The sequence below is a fragment of the Xiphophorus hellerii genome, chromosome 3 (genome assembly GCF_003331165.1).
Source record: "Xiphophorus hellerii strain 12219 chromosome 3, Xiphophorus_hellerii-4.1, whole genome shotgun sequence".
In the NCBI taxonomy this organism is placed as follows: domain Eukaryota; kingdom Metazoa; phylum Chordata; class Actinopteri; order Cyprinodontiformes; family Poeciliidae; genus Xiphophorus; species Xiphophorus hellerii.
In genome coordinates, this window is record NC_045674.1 from 31,994,763 (window position 1) to 32,014,918 (window position 20,156).

At 38.5% G+C, this 20,156-nt stretch overlaps 1 protein-coding gene across 7 annotated transcripts in view; it reads left to right on the forward strand.

The window, feature by feature from the left end:
* Nucleotides 1-20,156, forward strand: part of adgrb1a (adhesion G protein-coupled receptor B1a) — a 179,673-nt gene that overhangs the window by 32,662 nt on the left and 126,855 nt on the right. For all 7 annotated transcript variants that reach the window (XM_032558860.1, XM_032558866.1, XM_032558864.1 and 4 more), the window contains exon 2: nt 9,250-10,196. In XM_032558860.1, the coding sequence (XP_032414751.1) occupies nt 9,464-10,196 (733 nt within the window). In that variant the 5' untranslated portion in view covers nt 9,250-9,463. The remainder of the gene's footprint in view (nt 1-9,249; nt 10,197-20,156) is intronic.

Genomic DNA, 20,156 nt, shown 5'->3' on the forward strand with positions numbered 1-20,156 from the left:
TGAAAGTAAAGCCAGACTGGACAGAACCAAGACTTCCATGTGACATCAGGCCCTCTGACCTCCACCAAGGACACAGTGGAGATGGACAGAGAGCTGGTTAAGGCAAAGAGGACAGGAAAGAGAGTAGTAACTGTTAAAACTTTAGAGAGATTCTTGACTTGAAGGACTCTTAAGTTGATTTTTGCTATTTTGAAAGTGCTTTCAAGGGGTGGTACCTGTCTTGTGGTAGACTCTGCATACAGAGACAATCCAGCCATCCAAGATCGTTGGGCCTTTGCTGTTCTGTTTTTACCCCCAGTTTCCTGTCTGATTCCTGCGAACAACGGCCACCAGTGCCAAAACAAGCCCCCTGAAAAAAAAGAAAGTGTTTTTAGAACTCAGGTTTTGTAGGGATACATTAAAACATGAAATTGAATAATAGTGAACATGTTTGTGTGTGTGTGTATGTGTGTGTGTGTTTAGTGGGTTGTGGGATGTGAAATGTCTTCCTTATGCTTATTAGAAAGGCTTTGACATTTACCACAGTAAACACATTCATCAGCAGAGACAGATAATTATCTGTTTAATTTCAGAGCATTGCAGGTTGGGGTGTATTCATATGGGTGCAGATGTGCAGAAATGGCAGCATTTTGCTGAGAAAAAAGTCCTCTGTTATCCCTACTGCTTGCTGCTATATTAATATCCCCCCCAACTTTGCAGAATTTACATATGAAAACACTTATTTTGGACTAAAGACACTATCAAGAAAAGAAAAGTTTGCTTTGTAGGTTTGCATTCAGGCTAAGACAGGCCATTTCCTGTCAGTTTTCCTTCACTATGAACACTATATACAATTGTGCACGCAACTTTTTCATTTGAATTTTTCCTGATGTTTATGATTTATCTTCTCCTTATAATAAATCATGTCTTAATTATAGCCCTTCAGGTTTCTTCATTGTACATGATGAAGATACTACTGCTGCCCCCATCTGTCCAATCTTTAGCCCCTGCATGCACAGTTCAACAACTGGCCTTGGGTTCTGTTTGACAGATGGATTTTCATCAGGACTGTGACTGACATGTGACTGCCAAAATCTGTCCATTTCTTTACCATGCTGCTGCACTGCTCTAAGGAAGGGTTCTAGACATCAACAACCTTGATGGTGTTAGAGCAGGCCTAGTGTTAATTATCTAAAACCAGTCATGAACAGAGGAGACTGTGTTCCTGGTGATTTTAAGCTTTTCAAGGTAGATTTATATTTTTGAAGACGTATGCAAACTGAAGTGTTGTCAGAACGGTGGAAGTCTTGAATTTTCTTAGGCCTGGTTGAATGAACACTTAAAAAAATTATTTCACAAGACTTCCTGTTGTAGTCAGCTATCTGATGTCTAGTTTGTGTTGTTTCTGTCAGCATTCACAGAATGCTGACAGAAAAGTTGTGACTCTTGTACTGTCATTAACCATCTAGTAGAAGAGTGAAATACCTAGGCCTGTCACGATAGCAAATTTTGCTGAACGATTAATTGTCTCAAAAATTATTGCGATAAACGATAATATTGTTTGAAGACTTTTTTACACTGATTTAATGGAAATGATGTAATAATGCATGCGATTTCCTGCCAAAGATAGATACACTTTATTTTCAAAAGAATATTTAACACTGGAAATGATAAACAATATAAACAACCAAAAACAAAAATAAAATGGATTCTCAGTCTCCATTAACAAAAAACGCTCTTGAAAAAAACTAAACAACATAAAGCCAAAGTGGAAATAAATACTGCATTCAATCAAAAGAGTGCAGATTATGAAGTCTGTGTACTATATTGTTGACAACATACTGTATACACAGTCATGCAGTAAAACAATAAAACATAAAAACATTAAGTATGGATACAGTTCTGTTTTTGACATAACCAAAGTTTTGTTGTTTTTTGAACATATTAAATTTGGTTACAGACTTTAAATTGGCAGGAAGTGAGTTCCTTTCTACAGATACTCTCACAGACAGAGCACTTTGAGCAAAAGTGGTTCTATGGAATGGAACCTTACAATATCCATGTAAAGCTGCTTTGGTAGATCTACTGCTGCCCTGCAATTTCTGTATATAATCATTTAATGGTTTAGGCACAAGTCTGTTTAAACATTTAAAAGTCAGTTTTAAAAGGTTATGACTTATAAAATTAGAAAAGTCCAGAATGCCAGATTTAGCCATAATGTTACAGTGATGGAATCTGATTGGCTTTTGATATAAAACCTTTCAGGCCTGATTATAGAGACTTTCTAATGGTTTGAGTTTGGCTGGTCTGTGACCAGACAATAGCTCCATAGGACAGATGTGAGAGGATCTTGGAGTTAAAAACCCCCACCTCTGCACAGTGTTAGACAATTTCTAATCATTTTAAAACAGTTTATGTTTGATCTAACAGTTTTGCTGATTTTATCAACATGGCTCCTAAAGTTTAACTGAGCATCCAAAATTATTCCTAAATATTTTTCTGTTCTCCTCACACAACTCAGCTCAGTCGTGTGTTCTGCTTCACCTGCTTGAAAATAAAACTGCAGCAGTGATAGAAGATTTCATAGTACAGGATATTGCAATCAAGTTGATTTTACACACTTCTCCAATGTGTGTGTGGAGCACAGAATGTGTGGAAGGTGTCCCACCACAGCCATTTTGCCATTGTACATGCCGATGTTGAAGCAGCTCTTAGTAATGTCCTCAGATACTGCAGACTACAACTTTACTTTCCACTCCCCTCTGAAATCTTGCATGATGGTCTGAATGATTTCTGTGGACGGTTTTTATGTATGATATGTAGCTCTGACATTTATTCCTTGTCATTTCAGTAAAGGAATGTCCTCAGCAGAAGAAGTCATGGGACAAATATGTTTGTTCAGCTTTAATCTAAGGAGCCACTTTTCAAAAATAATTAATGTTATCTGATTTGAGTTGGTTTGTTGCTTCATTGCTGGTGGCAAAATGCCAAAGTAGTTGCTTCATCTCTTGATTGTTGGACATATTGTGACGAAATGTATGCAGAACATCCAACTTTCCGGAATACAAAGAAGTAATGTGATAAAGATAATTACACATATAACATTTGTTGCACCTGTATACCTGGGTACTAATTATGTTCATACATTTCATGGCAATCAGCCATCACATCACGACCACTAAGGTAAAGGAAATAGTTCTAATTATCTCTACATTAGAAAACCCGTTAGTGGGTAGGATATACTGTATTTGGCAGAAATTAAATATTTATTTTCAATGCTGATGTGTCAGCAGTTCTTCCTGAGTTTTTTGCAGACACAATATAGCAGCATTTTCAATGCTCTGATGTATAACTCTACCTTAATTGTGTATAATTGTATGCTATGTATTACAGTAGGTGATCAGCTCAATCAAAAACAAAACATTTAAGTATATAATAAAAAATTACAGTAGCAGCACCCAGTGCTCAATATATTTTCTATTGTGTAAATGTTAAATAATGAATCTGATTGGATGTTGCATCAGATCAGATACATTACAACATCACTGTAATGTTATATTGAATAAAAACATTTAAGCTTATGTGTATCACTGCCAAGTTCCATAATTTATCTGTTTATGATTCATCATGTTGTTTAAGAAACAATTTCTGTCACTTTGAAAAACTTTTTTTTTATCCCTGGGACATCTGACAGTTTTCTTTCTGCCTTATAAAGTAACTTGTGATCTAATTAAGTTACTTTTAAATGAAGTGGTCAGTTAAGTAAATAAGTTAATTTTTCAAAGTAACTAATAGGAATAGGAACTTGGAAAAGAATGCTTGATGGTTGTGACAATGGTTGACGACAAACAATTTTGCACCAAGTGCAGAGCAGAAGTTTATGTAGGCAGAACACAAGTGGAAGCAATCAGCAGCCAGCAGAGTCAGGAGGAGCAGAGAAGAGCTGCAGCATGAAACATGGCAGGAACATGGAAATCATGACATGTAGTGGAGAACATTCTTTCCTGCTGTTGTGGGAATTTATTGAACCAGTTTATCAGCATGTTTAATTTACGGGCTAACATGCTTACTTTTATTACTTCTGCCCACTGATTGGTTCAAAACAAACTGCATATAAAGACAGAGATTGGTGGTGTTCTGTAATTAGCTGCCAAACCATTTTTATCCTTTGTTTGGCAATACAAGAACACATAGTGATCATAACTATTTCACTCATGGACGTTTGAAAATTGTAATATTGATTAGGAGAGCCATTTAAGAAAAACTGCAAAAGGGTGCAGTGAATAAAGTTGATCTGCAGTGAATAAAGTTGATCATGTGGCTGGAGTGAAATGGGATGCTGAAATAAAGCCTCTGATTGGACAAAAAATATCAGTTTATGTCAGATTGATCTTCACAGATTTCATTTTGTTGTCATTTCTCATCGCTCCCCTCATCTTATTGGTCTGCATGATCAATATCTATCCTGAATATTATCCTTGGCACATTGTAATGTGAGTGAAAGAAAAATGAGATAGGATAACTGTGACATGTTTAATGTAAGAGAAGTATGTGTCTGTCAGGCATGTCTGGTTTTGTTTGGGCCGCAGCGCAGCAGCTCTGTATCAGATCCTGAGCTACACTGCTAATCAGCCAGTAATCCCTGCGCTGCTGATGTGACAAGTGATATGCCTTGTGACTCTATCATTTTCTCATCAATGTTCTTTTTGTCTCTGTGTCTCCCTGTACGTCTCGGTTTGGGGCCTGTTGTTTCGCTATGATTGAGCCATTGTTGTGACTGACTCACTGGGAGCTTGTTGGGAGTGTTTATATGTTTTTTTTGCTCCTGGGCTGCTGGATGTTGCAACTGGTCCATTTTAATCTCTTGATGATCATTTGAGCTAAAAAAAAAAAGGGCTGGGGGGAGCAGGGGGATTTTCATACCACAATATTTGATTTGTTTTTTCTTTTTAATATGTTTTTCCAAGTATATTGAGAAGAGGCATATTTCACAAAACATTCTCATGAGCTCATATTTGTTCAGACAGAGAAAGCCGGTTAGTATTAAAACTCAGTTAACCTGAAATGTGGTGCAAGAAAATTTAAAGCATAACAGCTTTTTGATAAAAATCTGCTCTTGAGAAGGTAAATTAAACAAGAATGGCCTTGTACAAAAGTGTTTTCCAATAAAGTTACGTTTAACTTGATTTCACTTATTAGATACAAGATCAAAACTTTCCCTATTAAATAAACAGATATCTGGTAGTCAAACTGATGATAGTAACCAAGCCGTCTGTCTCTTCCTGTTCCACTGCTACATCTGTCTAAATTATGGAGTCTTAACTGTAGGTTCTCTTTGTCAAGTTCTATTGCAGAGAACTATAATCCAGTACTTAGTAATAGGAGCATATCAATAAACCCAGCTTAAGAGTTGACACAATAAACGATATCACTTTGAAGAGATGACAAAAGAATTTTAATAAATTTAAAAATTGTGTCAGAATTCTGGAGAAAAAACTGTCAGTGTCAATCAATGTGGTAATTGTGACTTTATTCTTAGAATTCGGACTTTAAAGAGAGGGAGGCAACAAAACCAAACCCTTCAGTCTTCTGCTAAAGCACCACTCAGTGCCTGTGTGCTAATGACGAAGCCAACAAAGTACTTCCTGGTCCTTTTTTCTGCACAGGCAGAAATTATCGAACAATCAGAATGAGGGCAGATGAAGTGAGGTGAGATAAGATGGAATATGAGTCAGGCCAAGTTGAAATGAGGACTCAATGACGAGGAAGGAAAAATATTTCCTCATTAGTGTTATTGGATATTGCGACTTTGCCAGAGTATTTGAAAAGCTTTTGAAAATTCTGCAGTCATTTCTATCTCACAAAGAGCATGGTCAGTTAACTTAAAGACAGATTCAGAGGCTCTGTTGTTCAGATGGAGACACCGTCCTCCACCCCCTATCTTTCTGACATCACTGTGTTGAGGGCTTGTGTTCTGGATTCTTGCAAAGCTAGTGTTTTTGATGAACAGATCGTCATATCTTGGCATAAAATTTTTAACTTTGCCACACATTCAGTACAAAAGCTGACAGATAGATCAAGAAAAATGTATGCAGCCTGAAGGGAAACCATTGTTCACAATGTTTAGGTTTGTGTTTTTGTAAACAGAACAGTTTGATCAATTGTTTGAAACTGGGCTGAAAAGCAGTTGCATGTCATATCAATTAATATCAGTGTCTCTGGGGAAACTAAAGAAAACAAAGGAAAAATGGCCTTCCTATTTCTATTTTAAAGTTATTTTACATCTTTTTTTAAGATCCAGATTGAGGCTGACAAGTTGATGAAAAATTAGTCCAAACCCAAGTCAGATGTTGTTGACTGCAGTTAATCTTCAAAGAAAGTCGATCCAGACCAGAAACACAAAAACTGCAGGGCTGCTGCTGAATACATTCACCTGAACCAGATCCTTAACTGCACTGGCTAACCCCCCCTGACCAGGGCCGGCCCAAGGCATAAGCAAACTAAGTAGCCGCTCAGGCCCCAGAGGCACTAAGGGACCCCCTCAGTGGAAATGATTTTTTTTTTTGTAATAATTTCTATGCCATTATAATATCAAAAACACACAATTTCACCATGAAGTGAAATTCATGGTGAAATTATTCATATATATATATATATATATATACTATATATATTATCAAATAATACATATTAGATAATGTATGTAGAAATTATTATTTTATTGATAAAAAGAAGAAAAATAAATTGCTCTTGGGAGCCCCTGGTGGTCGCGGTAGGTACCGCACGCTTGGAGGTAACAAGCTGCCGTGCAATGTGCAGCGCGCATCCAAACGTCCAAAGCTCCGGTCAGAAGTTACGTAAGCAAAACTATGTCTCAAAAAAGGACTTCTCCTTCAGGGAGGGAGAAAAGAGGAAGAATAGAAAAAAGCCAAGATAAAGTTTGTTTTAATGAGCCTTGGTAATGTAATGTAGTGTAAAAGATTTGTAAATTGGGGGGGTAGCTAAGAAGGAGGGGAGCCGGGAGAGGGGCTAGCGTACCGTTAGAGTGCTGCTATTTTGATCAATTTTGAAATCCATGAGCAGAATACTTTATTCTACAGATTTATTGTGTTTTTCAGTCAGTACATTCAACACTCAATGTACATTTACAAAAAATAAAAATAAAAAATATGGGTGAAATTTTTCAATTTCTTTTGTATTACAAACGTAATAGTTACAAACTACTTACAGATAAAGTATTTTTGACTGCAAAAATAGAAAATTTAGCTTTTCATCTTCATAAAGAGACCAAGCTTTTGCATGTACTCCAAAGTGTTCAAGAACAGCAGCTGATTTAACAGCAGCCATTTTTGGTGATTTTGGGGGGCGAGGGTTAAGGGGTTAAACATTCTGTTTAACAGAGACTTGTTCCAGAATTCAACTTTTCCAGCAAATATTGTGTGGACTGTTGTGAAGCAATTCAGAAGAAATACACTTTTAATATTTTATTTTTTACCAAATTGCTGCTCAATTAGCTTTGCTCTAATTAAGACAGTTATAAGTTCATAACGTTGTTTGTATTTGAAGAACTCTATTACTAAAAAAACTGTGGTTATGAAAAAGTTATATTTTTTATGTAATTAATCATCAACAGTATAAATTGAAATGTGTGTTTATTTTGTTTAAACTGCCGGTTTGTATCCTGAAAATATGAATTAGGAATTTCCTCCATTGCAAATAACGGAAATAAAAGAATTCATTCCTCCCTCGTCTACAACCATGCCAAAGCATTCATTTACTCTCATTTACTGCAGATTAGTGACATTAATCCTATGATGCTGAAAGAAGTATTGTGTGATGTGATAATGATGAAACAACAAATAATAAAAACAATGGGAAAACCACCTGTTTGACTAATTTTATAACATTACGTTCCAGACTCATACTACATAAATCAGCTTTGTTTGAGTGATTATGAGGAGTGAAGAATTGAATTCTGAACATTGTGGACATCCAATGATTGTCTGCATGTATCTTGTCTGCACAGGAGGAGCTGGGAAAACAAAGTAGACCTTACCTGTGCTCTAACAAGAGCACCAAGCCCACAGCATCACACATCCTCCACTATGTTTAACAGCGGCATGAGGTCCGTTGTTTTACGTTTTTGTCCTTTCTATGTCAGCAGAAATTGTTTTTCAAAAAGCTCACATTTTAATTTTGATCTTGCTGAACTGCAAAAACTCAAGTTAAAGGTTGGATTTTTGTCCAGTGTCTGTTAGAAACTCCAGAGAAAACACTCGTCACTGTTTGGAGATTATGATCTGATCAGGTGAACATGACAGAGCATCTTGAAGATTTTCAATGTCATATTAATGAGATTGTTTTCTTCTTTCAGTTTAATAGTAAAAGTAGAGTGCAATGTATGAATTAAGATTATTTGTTGTGTTGTATATACATTTACTACATGTAGAACATGCAAATTAGCAAACTCTGCATGTCACTTCCCAGAGACTTGTCACCTGATGTTATTGTCTAAGCATGAAAATTACATTGCTGTTTATTTCTTGAAAAATACAATAATTTAAGATTATTGGGGGTTTTTTCTCTAAATTGAACCAGTTGGAATTATTCAGCTGAAATATTTTTTTTCTCCCAAAATACAAATAGACTTGTTAGGAAAGCAGAGAAAATGAGTTTGAATTGTTTTCCTTTTCTAAGCTAATTCATATTTCAGTCGAGCCTCTTTGATTGAAATAATGCAAAATTCTACCAAATATATTGTGTAATGTTTATTGAAAACATCAGACCACCATAAGAATATACATCATTTGTTGTTGAAATACTCTTAAGGCATCAGCTGATTTTTGGGTTTTAATAAAGCAAAAACAAAGAGTCCTGATCACAGCAGAATAAGAGCCGTAATGAATGGTTGCAGCTGTTGCATTTTTGTAATTAATAGTCTTCTAATTGGACAAATGATTTTGCTGCCAGATGAGGTGTGGGAGCAGGCATGTGAAGAAAGTAATCGTCTCTCAGGAAAAGACCAATCTGAACTTGCATAATGAAGAAAAACTCCATTAAACTGCCAGCTCCCTGCTTCCATCTGCCTGGATTCTACCTAGTTCTGTTCTGCAGAATTAGGTAGAATCCAGTTGTTCTGAGAAAACCGCACTAACAATGATAGCAGATAGAAATTTTCTATTGTGAGGATAAATGGAATCAGTGTAATCCTGTTCTGTTGTCTGATTAGATCCTAAATCTAATCTGTATCTTGTCTTTCCCTTCTCACAGGTTCCTGCAAACCTCAGGGTTGAGTAACTCAGCCATGGGCGTATCGCTGGATCTTTGAGAAGAACCAGATTTCTTCACGTTCGTCACTCTCTTTCCATCTCCTTCTCCATTTTCTATGCATTTGCTATCTGGGAAACCGGGGAAGTGACTCACCAGGAACCAGACCCCATCGACCCCGCCTGTGGAACTGCCCCCTTTCCTTCAACTGGAAACCATGAAAAACCTTTTTCTCGTTGCTGGCCATTCAGGACGGCCTTTTCCAGCACTGCTATCGTTTTGTGCCACTTTTCTACTGATGGGCGGTTGCTGCCATGCCGCCCCCTCAGGCCCTGAGTCTGACTCCTGCTCCACCTTAGTTCAGAACCGCTTCTTTGGGTTCTTTTTATCATCATCAGTGTTCCCCACTGTGCCTTGTTCCTGGACTCTACAGAACCCAGATCCACGACGGTACACAACATTCATCAAGGTGACCAAACCCACAGGGGGCTGCCAGCCGTTTCAGCTGCGGACCTTCCAGTATGACTCCTTCCTGGAGACCACGCGTACGTACCTGGGCATGGAGAGTTTTGATGAGATTGTGAGGCTGTGCGACTCCTCTGTTCCTGTGGCCTTCCTGGAGGCTGGAAAACAGTTCCTGCAAATGAGGAAAGGACCTCCTCGGGCAGGCATGGCCACCCAAAATGGTGATGAGGATTTTAAAACCGAGTACCTGGTGGTGGGGAAGCGCAATCCAAGCATGGCGGCCTGTCAGATGCTCTGCCAGTGGCTGGAAGACTGCTTGGCCTCCAGCACATCCAACAGACCCTGCGGCATAATGCAGACCCCCTGCCTGTGCTGGGATAAGCCTCCACAGCTCAGTGTGGGTAATAGTTGTTATCACAATGGAGTTTACTTGGAAAACTGTTTGCCCAGCGTGAAAGGGAGCGGAAAAGATGCGGAAATAAATGGTGAGTAGTGTTCATTTTATGGCAGTTTAAAATAAAAAATGTCAGTAGAAATTACATCATTGTTTGTGGATCAACTGCTCAGCCTTTCAAAATCACTGAAATGCCTAGATTAACAATTATCTCTGCTTCTTTTCTAAACAATAGGGTAGAAAATAGTTTTCTGCCAAGAAACTGCAGAGAAAAGAGATTTTTGTTTTTGTCTGCCCTTGGAAGGTCAGCATCGCTGTTTAGCATGCTCTCAGCAAGGCATCTGAAAAAGGGTATCTTCAGTGGCCATCAATGCAGGGGAAATGTGTATGATTTGTGAAAAGTGAGCACAGTAGTGTGACATTGCCTCAGAAGCACATAGGTGTGTTCTGGCATCAATTGGGAGAAAGAGGGCCAGAAAGAGGCAAATGGGAGGTTTACGGTTTCCTGTGATGGAAGCGAGCTCGGTGACCTTGCAGTGTCTGCAGTGCATTTGGTTCCTTTGCAGTCCAACAAGTGACACTTGATCGGCCTCAGGGAAGCTTTGGGAAACTGAGAAGAATCAAGTGCTGATATTGCCCTGATATTGGATAGCTGTGAGGATGCTCAACACAAAGTGGGGGGTGGGAGGGCTGGGGCTCGAGTGATGTAAATAGAGACAAAAGAAGAAGCTAGATAGGAAGAAAGGCACAAACACGTTGGGCTAAGGGTTCGTGGTTTGTAGTCTAATTGTCTGCTGCTTGATCCTGACTTCCTTCCCTCTCCCTCTGTGGACAGGATGTGGCCTGACATCTCTATCCTTGCTTTGTCAGGACTATGGCCAGAGGGATAAAACGTTTCTTGGCTCCCCTCTCTCCGGTTAACCTTTTCCAGCATCTATCTCACATTTTTTTCCCTTGGTCTTTTTCCCTCTCTTCCTCCTCTTCTGCCTCCTTCTTATCTGTCCTACCATCACTGCCTCTCCATCTCTCCCTCCCCAGGCTGATGGTGGGCTGATACTGAGCCAGTCATGGGAAGCCAACCAAGCAAGATGTTGTACTGGATATCTCCTGCTTTATCCACCTCCAGTCTCCAAAGAACCCAATATCCCCTCGCTACCTCTGCCTCCTCTGCAGTAGTTATCACACTTATGTAATCCTGTTTATGGTGCTCAACAGCAGGGTGTGGGCTGTTTGTGCCTTAAGGTGTGAAAGTTAAAACAGAAGTATACCATTCACCATTTGCTTATGAAGGGATAAAAATCAAAGGACATATTATAGCTTTTCTGCCTCCTTGTGCTTCAGCCTACGCAGACGAAACAGCTACATCGCAATCCAAGGTAAAAGCCTATTGTTTTTTGAATATTGGCCTGGATGGGTGATGGGATGGATTAAATTGGTTGAAAAAGACAAACAAAAGGCTGCAGAGAGAAAATAGGTTGTGAATGAAAAAAAGGCCAGGGAACCAACAATTTAAGACATCCTGTGCAGCAACAAATGGGACTAGAAAGGTGTCTGTCGTGAGCAATGAATGAAGACAGGAGATACAGAGAGCACAGACAGAAAGGGATGAAAGAATTAATGGTGAAGAGGCTCACAGAGCTTAGAGGGAGAGTGGTGTGAGGTGAAACGGGTTTGACTAAGATCGATGGATTGTAGATAAGGGTTTTGTCTTGAATGTATGGAAGAATGTCTGGTCCAGCATAGACCTGAATAGAAATAGAAATCTGATAGTTTCTTATGTGTTATGTGTAATGGTTGAAAGTCACAGTGCCTTAAATGGGCACAATAATTCAGAAAAGTGCTGCTATTCAGCCTGACATCCATTGTCAGCTGGATGTGTCAAGTCAGATTTCCACATTTGATGCACATCACCTATTATTTAGTGAGGCAGAGGGTTGAAGGTGCACAGCTCTGGGTGGTTAATGGACTGGTTATACATCAAAATGTCCATTTTGACACGTTTAGCATTAATCATTCCTTTTCAGGAAAATTAATATTATAGATGTGAAAGTATGAAAAATTTAACCACCAGCTGCTTTAAATGACTTTGATGTTCAAAACTCCAGAATCAAATGAGTCTCATAACTTATCAATAACATTTAATAAATAAAATTTTAAGAAATTCAATAGCAATTACCCAGTAACAGCACAGCTTAATTTCACACACATATAAAATTAAGCTCTGCTATGCAGATGCTCCACTCACATGGTGATATAGGATGGTTGAAACTGAAATTTATCATCTTAATTCATCAAATAATTATTTGGCCAATTATGAGCACTCATAACTCTCTGAAACATCATCTCATTTTTTACTGTTAGATCTTTAACCTTTAAGGTAAGAGTAATGGTGCTTTTCATGCTAATTTTGGAATGTCCTGATATTCAAAGAGTCAAGGTTAATGAATTAATGAGATCTCTGATGATATATACTGATATGAGTGTAAAGTCATCTTAAGACGTTTGGCTCAGAGATACAAACTTTTGTATGTTGGGGTGAACAGCAGGACAGTGTTCCAAAGGACAGGTCGGCGGAATGTGAGGAGATCACAATGTGCTTGATCCAAATGATTTAAACAAATACTGCAGGTATTATACAGCATTACAAGTTACCTAAGAGCTTATGTAATTTTGAAGAACATTCAGCTACAATTTAACACAAAGCACAGGAACTATCTGAGTCTTGACCTTTACAAACGGAACCAAACAAGATTTCACACAAACACACTGCCATGGACGTCAGCTTCCAGTTTATTTCCTGTTCAGGAAGGCCAGCTTTATGAACCTTTTGCTATGACTTCTTTCCATATGAAATATCATATGCTGATCTGTGGAAAACAGACTGTTCCCTAAGAGGCTTCTTCTGTTTTTGTTTTTAGTGAAATTTAAGTGTTTTGCATCATAAAAAGCTGAGTTGTTTGATTATTATTTTAGCACTCCAGAAATCTATCAAAAATAAATATGTGCAGATTTCCCTCTTCCCCCCACCACCTTTTCTTATGATAGAATTGTGCCTGTTCACATACACACACATTCCAGACAAAGATTTACAGTCAGTTCAGTCATCTTGACAAAACATTTAAACATTTTTATTGGGTTTAAAATATTAAGAATCTGTTGGGAACATTGTTTCAATTTTTATTGTACTATAGATACATGATAATCTTTATAGATTGCTTCTAAGTATTGTGTTTTATAATATTGACTCATATGTAGTTTGCAACAAATTGTGTTTTACATTTATATACAAATTAAGATTTATAAAGTTTATAAAGGATAATGTAACAGTCACAGTTTATCCTGTACATTCTTAGTGAAATGAAACTTTTTTTTACCTGCGTTGTTTATCACATCTTTATTTGACATTGAAACAATTACAAGCCAGCTCCTCCTGGAGGTCTGGAATTTAGAAATAGTCTTAGTATAAAAATATCTAACTATTGCTAAAATCTAACTTATTCTCCTCTCCAAGGATGTTGAAAATTTTCCATAAAGACACTCTCTTTCTGTGGAGTTCATCATTATAGCTGATCATTTTAGCCTATTTTTTAACCCATATCCTAATTGTCCAGAATGATCCATCTGTGTTTAGCTGTTTTAAGCTGTTTCAGGGTTTTCCTCATATAATGTGGTTTCAGCTCTACTCCACTCTGACAGTTCACCCCAGCAGTTTTGGATTGCATTGAGCAAAGCACAAACTGAGAGTGTGGAGATGTGACAAACTCTTCCAAAGCTAACATAGAGTATTCATCAGGCTGCCTCAGACTGAGCAGAAAGCAGCCGTTCGTTTTAGAATGAGAAAAATTGGAGCTTTGCAAATAATGTAGCCATAATCCATTTGTTATTTTGAAAACACCACTTCTTCTGCTCTTGTGGATGAACAGCTAAGCACATCTATATTGTTTTCAGTTTAGCACCTCAGGGTTCACTGTGGAAAACTGAGCGAATACTGCTTTAGAAGTGGAAGCCATTTTCAGAAATCTCTCGGTAAAATTAGTGTTGGCGTAGCAGTGCTTTGCTAAGCTAACTGGGATGACTGTATTGAATATTTTCTACATTTACTTTTAAGGTATTTTCTTTCAAATATTTTTAGGTTATTGTCTACAATCTCTAGATCCCAGTTAGTGTAAATAGAAGCCTGCTGTGCAGTCTCAGTAACCATCATCTGTGGAACACGAGACCGGATGGGATGAAAAATAGGCGGAAAAGTGGGACGCTATAAGAAATAAATGAAAAACAAGCAAAGTAAGTCCAAAAACGAGTCTTTATTTTGTATGTAAAGTAAATATAATTCGTTCAATGAAAACAGTCTTCCATCCTGGCCCTGTAGAATAAAAGTAGTTGAACACTAAAACTAATATACCTTATAAGTACTAACGTCACAAGTGGCATCAAACAAGTGGAAAAAATGTGATATCCAGTGAAGTTGGTGGCTTTTGCAATGACACATTTGTTTACTTGTTGCAGGTCATAAGTAAGTAATTGTAATTTCTTAATAACTTCATCAAAATATCTTAATGTTAAATCTATTACTGGCAAAGCTATTGGACTCCAAGCAGTTCTTTGCTGTGCGCAGTGATGAAGTGATACCAGAAAGAATTAATGATAGAACCCGAAAAGTGGGGGAGAGGCAACAAATTATAGCAATGAAGATGGTCTCAGTTATGTATGATGCCAGCTCAGCAAAGACAGAGGTCATGTGAGCAATTTAATAATTTAATCATTTTATATCAACAAAGTCATTACAATGGAGGGAGATGCAGCTGAGAAGGATGAGAACAGGAACAGAGCAGAGAGTGGAGCCAAAAGAGATGCAGCTATGATTAAAACAAACGATAATTATTGTCTTCAACTAATCTTACAAGTATCATCATTTATTCCTGAGTAGTTTTCCATGCTTTTAAATATGTTCTACATTTAAGCCCTGAGTTATGAAGGGAGAGATGAAGCAGAGAAAACCAAAAGGTAGACTAGAGAGAGGAGGTAAAATGACTTGGGAGGGTAAAAAGAGACAACAAATTAGAGCTGCTTATTAGACAATATAAAACCCTCAGTCTAGCTCAGCAGTAACGTCTCCATTCCCAAAATAGGAAGCACGTAAAAGAGAAATTTAAAGTCATGTATTGATAAAATGAAGAACTTATAGTATGCATTCACACCAACCCTGTTTAGTCCACTTTGATGCAACTCCAGTCAGTTTGCCTAGAAAGTCTGGTTGGCATGGGGAATGTGAATGTGTAATGAACTCTGGTCCACCTATAAACCTAGATCTAGGTTCAGTTCAAGTGAACTCTGATACAGTTCTAATGCAGAGACGGCTCCAAAAGCACTAAGTTGATTTCTGGGTAACTATAGCCAAAACAAATGCACCAAATGGCTTGTGATATTTTGTCAAAAACTGGGAGATAAGTCCTACAACTGCTAAAATCTGAGGCCACTCTATTTTTGTTTACATTTTGTGAAAAATGTCTTCTTCAGAGGTCTTCAAGTCACTTCCTTCAGTGGTTGTTGAGGGGGGGACAGGTGGCTCACAGGGTTTGGATTGTTTGGCACAGCAGAATGTGAAAGAGAATTGCAGCAGCTGAAAATGGAATAAATGTTGTCATTTTTGTCCCCAATTGAACCAAGTCTACCGCACTATCAGGGGTAAAAACAACCTTAATAATTACCATTTTATTTCCTTAATCATTCAGTTTTGATTGGGTGAAACATGCTTTTACCTTTCAGCCATCATTTTATTGACATATCCTTTTTTTATTTCTAGCTCCTTGTATAAACTAAAATGCATTAGTTTATTCAAGTAAGTAGTTGGGGCCTCTCACAGCACTTCCTTTGCTGCGAGAGGTTTATTAAAAGCCAGGAAGTCCAAAAAGTTCTGCCAATGAGTGAATTGAATTATTTTTTTTCTTTTATTGTTACTTCAGACAAACATTTCACCAAGAGAAAACAACACATAAAAAAGTAGAACTTGCATATTTTCTAGGTGTAACACATTTTTTTGTTATATATATTCCTTTATTTAATCAGGTAAACCCCGTTGAGATCTAGATCTCATTTGCAAGAGGGACCTGAGCAAAAAATTTGGAATACATTGCAATACATACTCAAATACATGCAGTACACCGCTTGTTTGGTGACTATGAGTCTGAAAAGGAGTTTGAAGAAGTTTAACTTATTTAATCAAACCCCATTTCTATCCCGCAGTTCATTACATGAATCTTCCCATTTTCTTTCTGAATGAAAAATAGTTCTTAAGCCAGATGTAAATAATACATACACACATATATACATATATGCAATGATTAAAATGATAAAAACTGTCAAGGAACAGTCTTACTTTCAGATATTTCTGTTATCTATTGATTGGCTATAAAGGAAGAAAGGCTGTCAGCCGTTTCACAGCAGGGGAGGTCTGACTTTCACCTTTCTGCTTTTAACTCAAGTGTTCTGCCTCCAGTGGAAATGTCAGAATCAGTGTGAGATCACATCACTTCCATAATTCGACCACTGCTTTCTGATTATGACTGACAGATAAATAAATAACATATACTGTCCGCAAAACGTGACATCATGTGGAAAGAAGAAATGGTCATTAGTCAGGGAACTGCTGGGAGGCAGCAGCAGCTCAGGAAAATGAATGTGAAGGCTGCATCCCTCCCTTCAAGCCTCCGCTGCTGATGTAAGGGCTTTCCACGCCACCGTAAGGAGCATCGCAGAATCTGCTCCTCTCCACACTGGATGCTAACATGCCTTCGCGCGGATTAAGCTGTGTAATTGTACACACGCGCACACATACACGAGGTATGATGTCACAGCAGAAAATGGCACATGCAACAATGCAACCACGCACCAGCTCCCCGTATGTGAGTGGGTGGCTGACTGAGGGAAGTGGTAAAAGCTGATTGGTGTGTGTGTGCAGAGAGCTAGGTGTGGTGTTTCCAGCGGGAACCCAGCGAGGAGAGATGGCAGCGAGACTCTCTGCGTTGATGTAGAGGTCACACTCCCTGTAGGCAGCCTTACTATCTGTTTCTTTTATTTCAAACTGTTGGAGGGGATGGGATGAGACAGAATAAGCTTCCATTATTGTTGCTACATGTTCACCCCCTTTAATGACCAGCATCATTTCCTATAAACAACGACTGTGGTGATTATCCCCATTTTTATTTATTTTTTTACCCTTGTCGAATTTGTCTGCCGGACAGCTTTAATCTAACATACTGAAGCAGAGGCTGGATGTTTGCTTCCCTGTCTCACACTGTTTCGTCTTGCTGCTGAGCTTTTTGGGAAAGAAACTGCCTCGTTTTCATGTGCCACTGCTGCAGCTGTTTCAGCCGAGATGGTGACAAAAGCATGAAATAGTCCTGCATCAGCTTGTAACAACAAATGCAAAAGATGTAGATTCAGCAGTGTTCAGTGAGTGGATCGCTGTTTACAACAGTATGTTCCACAAGAAGATAATATTCAGACTGGGAATTCTGACTGCAGCTGCCGTTGGAATACTGTAAATAGTTGGAAAATAATTATAACTAACAACTACCTTGAATAAAATAACAGTAAAAGTACTTGTTGATGTATTTTATTTTGTAAGTAACTCTTCATTGTGCTTTGGGGTGAGAATAATTGTTAAAATCATCCATCCATCCATCCATTTTCTGTACACCCTTGTCCCTTAGAGGGGTTGGGAGGGGTGCTGGTGCCTATCTCCAGCTAATGTTCCGGGCGAGAGGCGGGGTACACCCTGAACAGGTCGGCAGTCTGTCGCAGGGCAATGGTTAAAATCACCAGCTACTAAATATGTTACAGATGTCAAGCTAGAAATATCGTGAGGAACAGGGACAGACAATTTAAGCTTGTCAAGATAGGTTTATGTAAAATATCATGTTTCTCTACCCACTTTATGTCCTCTGATTAAAACGATCATATGAATTATTGTTCAACACCGTCAGAACCTGAGTGGACTGCAGGCGTGTTCAGCAGCTACACTGTGGGGATCTGATTATATTGCCTAATGTTTTCAAATTCAATCCAGCGAATCCAAGAGCACCATTGATACATATACCATGACATAATGGTATAGTTGGTTTCTGAATTCTTAAAATAGGCAGTTGTAAGTTTAGAGGGGGGCTCAACTATTTATGGGCAGCTGTGGTCCCTAACCTTTCTGAATACTACTGGGTATCTACTGTATTTCAAATAAAGCTTAAAAATTTGCATGGATGTCAAAGTCCTCATCCTGCCAGTGATCTAGAAGGGCCTGCTAATGAGCCATTGAGCCATAATTTGATTCAGCTGTGTTGAACCAGGTAAAGAACTAAATCATGCAGGATACGGCCATTGAGGACTAACTTTGGACACATTGGACTCAAGGGTATACCAGATATCATTCAAACTCTGATCACTAGACGTGGACAAATTATTTCGTGGTGATCCTTGATACATCAGGAATATGCATCAACGCAAATCTGAGCTCCACTGTAGCTGCATTATGTAACTTTTATAAAAAATGTTTTACATATTTGTTCTAACTGACACGATGTGGTGACAGTATGATATGAGACAGATAATCCATTAAAAAGAAATTAAGCTCTTTTGCCCTCTCTCAGTTCTAACTAAGCAACCAATCAGAGTGAGGAGGAGGGTCTTAGCAATTTCTATCAGCTTGTATACTCGCTACCAACACAAATTTGAACAAAATATGAAGTGGACCTAGGACTAAGTTTTAACTTCTGATAAAAAATTGAACACATAGATGCAGCTGTTCTGCTTCAGAAGTTTGCTAGAGAAATTAGAGAACAACCAGCATCACGAAGACCAAGGAACGCAGCAGACAGGTCAGAGACACTGTAGAGACATTTAAAGTATGCTTTATAATTTAGCATTCTCACAATAAAATGACCTTTCTTATTCTTACAATATGTGACCATGCTCGTCTGCAGTTGTTTTTTATATTTTTGTCCAATAAAATGCTCTCCCTTGTCAGTAATTTCATTTTCAACAAGCCAAAAACAGACCAAGCGACAGAGTAACCAAGACTATGGTGTGTAATTGGGGATGGAAACAAAAATCATACTTTTTTGTTTTTTACATACTTGTTCATGGTCTTTTAATCTGTAAAACATTGATCTTGAAAACTTGAAGTTTCAGCTGCCTCTCAGGTTGGCCTACAGTAGGTGAAGTAGCAGCCAATCTCCTTCCTGGAGGCAGCTGGTGGACAGCGGATCCCTCCTCCTCTAATTCATGCTTTAATTAAGCAATTTTACTGTTGATAGTTACTGCTTGATGATAAAAGCTGCGGTCCAGGATGAAAATGGTAAGCAGACAAATGTGGGAGTGTGTGTACGTCTCCTAAGTGAGACACCATCAATTTCCAGACAGTTGCAAAAAAAATGTGAGATTTAGGAAGCGAAAATACAGTCTGAGTTTTTTTCAGTAGCTCTCATCAGTCATGTGAGACTGTTGGAGAATAGTCAGCTGATGTAAGGATGCGATAGAGAAGCCTCGGCTTTCTGACAGCCAGCTTGTGACCACACTATTTTTTTTTATCCATTTTCTCTCTTTTTTAGAGAAATTTAGCCCTTTCTTCCACTATTCTATTACTGAAAGACTGCAGTACCTTGGAAGTTTGAAATTATGTGTGCGTCAGAGAGAAAATGGAGAATTAAAGTGAGTGTTGGCGGTCTCCTTGGCTTTAAGGACATTTAATGTTAGTGTGACTGTAGTTCTTCACATTTGTACAATGAAGATGGATCACAGCGGACCTCGGCGAGGCCCGTGTTTACTGCCGCCCTGTGGGGGAGCCGGAGCCATTCATCTGTGCTGGTGTGGCTCCCTGTCCTTGTTAAGCGCAGGCGGTGGCTCTGCAGGATGGCTGTAAAGGCTGCTCTCCTTGGCAGTATCACCTGAAATGACACCCAGAGGTGACACACTGTCACACCCACAGCAGGCACAGGACACACACTCTGATACACAGAGCCACAATGAGCTGAACGGATCTTAGCCAAAGCCTGACACG